This window comes from Molothrus aeneus, chromosome 8 (assembly GCF_037042795.1).
Source record: "Molothrus aeneus isolate 106 chromosome 8, BPBGC_Maene_1.0, whole genome shotgun sequence".
Lineage (NCBI taxonomy): Eukaryota > Metazoa > Chordata > Aves > Passeriformes > Icteridae > Molothrus > Molothrus aeneus.
The window spans coordinates 22,654,761-22,661,103 of NC_089653.1; the positions used below are offsets into that span (position 1 = coordinate 22,654,761).

The 6,343-nt window shown below is 54.4% G+C and overlaps 1 protein-coding gene across 1 annotated transcript; it reads left to right on the plus strand.

Moving 5' to 3' along the window:
• Nucleotides 1-1,395: 1,395 nt before the first annotated feature.
• NPM3 (nucleophosmin/nucleoplasmin 3) lies at nucleotides 1,396-5,517 on the plus strand. Its single transcript, XM_066554823.1, has 6 exons — nucleotides 1,396-1,516; nucleotides 3,046-3,131; nucleotides 3,833-3,952; nucleotides 4,193-4,286; nucleotides 4,687-4,810; nucleotides 4,925-5,517. The coding sequence occupies exons 1-5, from the start codon at nucleotides 1,474-1,476 to the stop codon at nucleotides 4,776-4,778; spliced, it is 435 nt and encodes a 144-aa protein (XP_066410920.1). The 5' UTR covers nucleotides 1,396-1,473; the 3' UTR covers nucleotides 4,779-4,810; nucleotides 4,925-5,517.
• The last annotated feature ends 826 nt before the right edge of the window (nucleotides 5,518-6,343 follow it).

Here is a 6,343-nt window from a genome sequence, read left to right on the forward strand (position 1 = left end):
TTTTGTGTATGAGCTGGTCCAGAACCAGAAGTGGTTCAGCAATGTACATTACATCACACTGTAAGTGTTTGATGCCCTTGGGATCAGCTGTCAGAGACTTGTGTCTGGTTTTGGTGTTGGCAGCTGCACATCCACACAATTTAACTTGGGAAGATAAATACTGAGATGCCTAAAGCAAGTAGCTTCCTGCTTAGAGTAACAGCTAATAATCAAAGGGGTATGAAAAGCAGCTTTTTCCTAAGGCCATTTCACAAGAGTTTGTCCACCTGCTGCACGGGTGCACTCACTGGTGGTGGCTCAGAAGCTGTGCAGTGTGAACAGGATAGCACACAAACCAAGCAGGGAAGTTATAAGGTGAAAACTTTTCTCCTGGCCCAGTAAATGTTCTCTGTTAAAGTAATGTGTTGCACATAGGTGACTATGTTTTCTTAAAGCCTATTTCATGAGGTTATGACAGACTTGTCTCTCTACAACACATGTGGGCCTGGGAAAAGGGATTGGGCTCTGATGTTGCCCCAGACTCTTTTCCTTTAAGGGAGCATAATGCAGAATGGAAGCTCCTGCCTCCATCGCGCCGGGGTGGTGGCTTCAGACGGGTCAGGTAGGGTCAGGTGGCTGCGCAGAGCAGCTGCTGAGAAGCACATGGGTGTGCTTGTGTAACCATTGCTGCACGAGCACTTGCTTCTTTCTGGGACCTGGCTCAGCTTTTCAAACCTTCAGTCAGGTTTTCCTTGAATCTACTCCAGCTCGAGCAAAGCAAGTGGTTGGCTAGCAGAGGTCTCTGCGGTAGGAGCAGAGCCAGGTTTGTCCCCAGAAGGCAATGTGAGCTCGTTGTTAGTGGGGTTTGTTTTAAGTTGGTTGCTCCTCTGCAGCACCAAGCAGACTGCTTCTCTCTCTGCTTTGAAAGACCAGTCCAGCCCTCTCCTCCTTGCTGTAGATTTTGAAATAGGATGTTGCCTTCTGTTCTCAAATGCTCCTGTGCCGCAGTCCCCCGTGTCAGGTCACGCTGCTCTTGCCCATGCTTAAAGGGATAGAGATGAAGAGCTCCCTCCCGCTGCCGTCCTGCTTCCATCTTTGTCACCCTCCTGTTCCCCCGATACTCCTCTTCATACCCTCAGTCCCCTGGGGGGCTCTGCATGTGCCCTGTGTCTCCTCCCCAGTGCTGGGCGGCTGCTGCCGTGGGCCGGGATGGTGCGATAGAAGGCCCGGAAGGGCGATAGATGAGCAGCCGGTAGCAAGGGCCATTTTTCCGGTGTGGCGTTTCCACAGCTGGCGGTGGGGTCAGTAAATGCTGAAGGCCCATGGTGGCCAGGAAATACCCTGATACTGAGCTTTCCGGCGGGGCGCTGCCGCAGGACCCTTTGGTTCGGTCCCCGGGGGCGGGCACGGGGCGGAGCGGCTCGGCTCGGCTCAGCTCGGCACAGCGCTGCACGGCCCGCCCCGCTGCCAGAGCGATCCCAGCGCCGCCGCCTCATGGAGCCGCATGGGCCCGCCTGTCCCGGCAGCGTCCTCTTCGGTGAGCGGCCCCGGGCCAGGGCGAGGGAGAGACACGGGGGGTCACAGATGAATTGGGGAGGTGACACACGAGGCGGGGGTGTGGGGACGAGAGAGAGCTGGGGGCAGGAGAGAGACGGGGCAGAAGGAGACTTTGGTGAGTATTGGGGACGGCGTGGAGGCTGGAAAGGCACGTGTGGGTGGGGGGGAACACGTGTGGGGGCAGCTGGAGCCGGGGGGCAGTGTCAGAGAGAGACCTGGGGCAGCAGAGACATTGTGGAGGAAGGAGGCAGGAGAGACACGTGGGTATGGAGACACACGTGGAGGGCATTATCGTGCCGTGGGGGAAGGACGGCGTGGAGACGCACGTGTTTGGCCGCGCTTGGGAGGCAGCAGGCACTGCTGGGGGTCCCGGGGCGGGTTGAGGGAGCCGCGTGGGGTTTTGGTGTTCTGGCGGCTTTAGAGGGCTGGGATTCATGGGGCGGCGGGTTGGCAGCCCCGGCTCCCGCGGCCTCTCCCGCTCCTCCGGTTCACCCCCCGCGCTCCCCCGTCAGCGTGTCGTGGTCGCCTGTCGCAGGGCGGTGGGGCCGGGCCCCTCCTCCGGGAGGGGTTTGCCGGGCCAGGCGAGGCCCTGCGCTGCTCCCTCACCCGTGTGAGCCCGGGCCGGGCCGCGCGGCTCCGCGCACTGCGGGAGGAGCGCAGTTACTGCTCCCCAGGCCTCTCAGGCACCTGGGTTCGGCCCTCCCCTCGGTAAGTTCAATATATAAGCATGGGGGAAAAAAGCGGTCCTGCCCCGGGCTGCGCTTGTGAAGGCTGATTCCTCTCCCTTGAGGTGCTGGCGCTGGTATGCAGTGCTCAGCTCTGTGTTTTTCCGGTCAGCCTCACGTTAGTGAATCATCCTGCAATAAGTAAACTTACCCAGAGCAGTTTAGTCCCTCCCTTTAGTCGGCTGAATCCTGATCCTAAGAGCTAAAGACGTAGTTATGTATCTCCCTTGTTTTTGTAATTGTCTGAGGTATTTAATAAAATATGTCTCAAAACTTCTCTTGAGGCACTCCAGCTCCCTGCAACTTGGACCCATCCTCCCCTTGGGTTGTGCCTCATCATTCCGGTCTGGCACTCTGTGGGTGTCTCTGCTTCCAGACTCCCATTCAAGAAAAAGTTGTACTGGTGATGGCATGAGCAGAGTCGCTGTTTTGTCTGCTCCCTCCTGTTTCCCACAGTGGTGTGCCCTGACTGTTCTGCTCTCTGGAGGGGAAGAACCTTGCTGTGCCAGTGCTTGGGAACCTTGGGTGCCCATGGGCATTGCTTCATGGCAGCCTGCTTTGGGGACACCAGGTTTTGTCCCTGCATGGGGCAGAGGCAGGTGTGTGGTTTTCTGAGACCCTGGAGCCCAGGGTGCCCTGGTCTGATGCTGTTCCTCACATGAGAAAATAAAGAGTTTTAGGGTGCCATGTGCATGCCTGGCCAGGGCTGCACCTCAGGACCCTTTACCTGTAGTAAAACTGTTGTTTTGTAATACTTGCTAGTGCTTTTTTAATCTCCTTTTAGGCTGTGAGCTGACTGCCAGTACCAAATCCTACACATTTCAGGTGGATGAAGAAGACAACTCTGACCACATTTTAGCACTGTCTGTGGTAAGAAAAATATTAATTAACTGTGCTTGTTCTCTCCTGTAGTTGCCCATATCCTTATGCCCATTTTCCAGGCTCATCCTCCTTTCTTGGCTGGGCTGGATCGGGGGACTCCCTTGGCTGAGGTCCCAGGACTGGCTGCTCTCAGGGCACGACACAGAGTGGTCACAATTATCCATCATACAGAGGTGCCTGTGCAAAGCCTCTAATGTCAGGAGACTGCTGAGTAGGGGAATGCTCCAGGCAGGTGGTGAAGAAAAAAAATTCTCCCTTGTATCTGACCTTGCTGGAGCTTCACACCACATCCACACCAGCTGGGTCTCTGGCTTGTTGCTCCCCAAGCCCAGATAGGTGCAAGGCTTCATTCCTGGCTCTTCCTGGGGATGTTTTCTGTCCTGGGAGCACAGAGCCTGTCAGCTTTGGTCAGATCAGCAGAAAATGCAGCCTAGGTGCCATCCCTGTAGGTGACTGCAGTAACAGCTGTTGCAGCTGGGAGAGGCACAGAGCCCTCTCTGGGGCAGTCAGTGGACATTTGCAGTGGGGTTGTTCAGTGCTCTCCCTGTTTTGTAGAGCAGCATCCCCACACCTTACATGACATCTGGGCTGATAGCATTGCTGTGGGTTCCTTGTCCTGTGGAGAGCTCCAGCTGTCCCAGATGTGTCCCTTGGAAGAGCATTTGTTCACAGTCTCCACTCCCACCCAGGTCTGCCTCACTGATGGTGCCAAGGACGAGTGCAACGTGGTGGAAGTCGTTGGGCGAAACCATGAGAACCAAGAGATCTCTGTGCCTGTGGCAAACCTGAAGTTGTCATGCCAGCCCTTGGTAAGAGGCTGATTTAAAGACTCAGGGGTGGATGGCTGCAGGGAACAGGACAGCTCTGGAAGTTTGTGGATCCTGATCTAGGATCTGCAGCTCACAGGCAAATGCCCTGGGTACCCTTGGCCTGGCTGCAGGTGCCCTCAGATGGACATGTTTAACTGGGCCAGGTGCTGTACTGGGAGCTACAGGATATTCTGCTTTTTGCCTCTGTCCCTAACTCAGCTCCATCTCTGCTCTTTGCAGCTGAGTCTGGACAACTTCAAGCTGCAGCCTCCAGTGACCTTTCGGCTGGCAGCAGGCTCTGGCCCAGTGCACCTGGCTGGCTGGCACAGGATCAGTAAGGACTGAGGGATGGGGAGAAGCTTGGGAGGACTGAGGGGGATAAAGGGGCTCCAGTCTCAACAACATCCAGGGAGCTGCTGGGAGATGCACTGGGTGCTACCTTTGTGCTGGTTCCCCAGGGGCCATCTCAGTGCAGGGATTCCTTCCCTACCATAAGGCCGTGCATGGGAAAAGGGATCTGGATGTCTCAAACTGTCCCCTTTTTTCATGTCTGCCTGTCACCATTCCCCTCTGAGACCTCCCTCCAGCTGGGATGCTGCTTATTTCCCACTGTTAGCTGCTGTGAAAGCTGCTTCAGAGCTCCTTGGGCTGCTCTGCTCCTGGGGTGTCTTGTGGGCCAGCTGTATTTGCACAGACATGCATTGGTGAGTAACAATTACTTGTGTGTGTCCCAGTGCACAGGGAAGATGTTTCCTTTGAGGAGGATGATGACTTATCTGAGGAGGATGAGGAGGACCTTCCTCCTATTATGCCAGCGAAAAAGTAGGAGGAGGAAGGAGTAACTTGTCTCCAGGCAAGGTGAGGGGCCAGGCTGCCTTGGAGGAAGGATCTGGGTGGCTGTAATATGGTGTGGCAAGTGTGGGTGGAATGTGCTGCTCAAGTCTGCTGATCTCACCCTGGTTCTTCCCCTAGGTACTCACTGGGACTTCTCTCCCTGGATGATTTTTACCTTGGATACCTGTTGCCACGGCTTCAACGTTTGCTGTTTTGTTTTTTTTTAATGCTGTTTTAACTATTTGGGGAGCAGAGGCTGCTCCTGGCACTGAGGTGTCTCCTTTCACACAGCCCTGGGAGGGTGATCCCAAAACTGGATGGATGCTGCTGGTATATCCCCTCTCCCTGATCCCTGTTCTGGGAGCTGGGGATGGAGGAGGTGATCCTTACCCTGTGCCTTTCTGCTGTCCTGGACCTCTGCTCTGTGCACCCCCTTTCCCTGGCTGTGAAACACTCAGTCCTGGCCCCTTGTCCAGCAGATGGGTGTAAAGCCAGTATGGGACAGTCACTTTCACTGATTCTAATGTGTTTGCTTTTGCTTACTCACAGTTTGGTGGTTTTTATACTTGGAAGTGTAAAATGGGGCCCATGCTCTGTTCTCAGCTGCAGTTATGGTGGGGTGGGAGCTCACAGCCTCTCTGATTTGCGGAGGTTCTGGGTCAATCTGCATTGTAAAGAACTGTTCTGACACTCAATAAAGATCTCTCAGGCATCAGGTCTGAAGAAAGGTCCCTGCTGGCTGCAGGTTCTTCCCATGCACGCTTCAGTGGGGCAAGTCTGAGCTGTACCCTTTGCTGAGGAGTTGTGTCCCCCTGCCTGGGTACCTGGAGAGGGTTTGATCCTTTCTGCACTTCAGCCAGGTGGCATTTCTCACCCATGGTGGCTGGTTCTGCCCTTAAATGTTTCTCTGGCAGTTTGTCTGCAATCAGTCTTGCATTCTTGGCCCATGTGTCAATGCCTGTCCTCCTTGCCTGAGACACTGGCTGTTGTCCCTGAGAAGCACCATGGACTGTTCTGTCATGCTGGCTCTGTGAGTGCCCTGGGACAGTGAATTTCTCAGTAGCCTGGACTCATGTAGGAAATCCAGGGTGGATCCTCAGCTCAGGCTGTTTTCTAGATTATGTTTCTCTCCTCTGGAACCTGTGCAGCTCCTTTGTGCCTATTCACTGTTTCTTTCTGGCCCCAAACAGACCTTGCTTTAGCTCTCAGAATGAGGCTTCAACGCCCCGAGCAGCAAAGGGAAAAGGACTGAAGAAGAGCTGGCTCTGGGGAGATCTTCCTGTGGCATTTCAGTGCTCAAAGGGAGCTTGTAAGAAATATGGGGACAGATGTTTTAGCAGGGCCTGTTGAGGTGGGACAAGGGGTAATAATTTTAAACTAAAAGGGTTTATTTAAATCAAATATAAGGAAGAAGGGCTTTTTACCACCCTTGAGGGAGGTAAAACAATGGCACAGATTGCCCAGAGAAGTGGTAGATGCCTCATCCCCAAAAACATTCAAGATCAGGTTGAGCAGAGCTCTGAGCAACCTGATCTAGTTAAAGATGTCCCTGTCCAT

What these genes read in the sequence shown, in the direction of transcription:
- NPM3 (XM_066554823.1), top strand. Translation starts at nt 1,474, where the DNA reads ATGGAGCCGCATGGGCCCGCCTGTCCCGGCAGCGTCCTCTTCG. An exon ending in ACATTTTAGCACTGTCTGTG is followed by an intron (nt 3,132 to 3,832) that starts GTAAGAAAAATA and finishes ACTCCCACCCAG; the next exon opens with GTCTGCCTCACTGATGGTGC. An exon ending in GGCTGGCTGGCACAGGATCA is followed by an intron (nt 4,287 to 4,686) that starts GTAAGGACTGAG and finishes TGTGTGTCCCAG; the next exon opens with TGCACAGGGAAGATGTTTCC.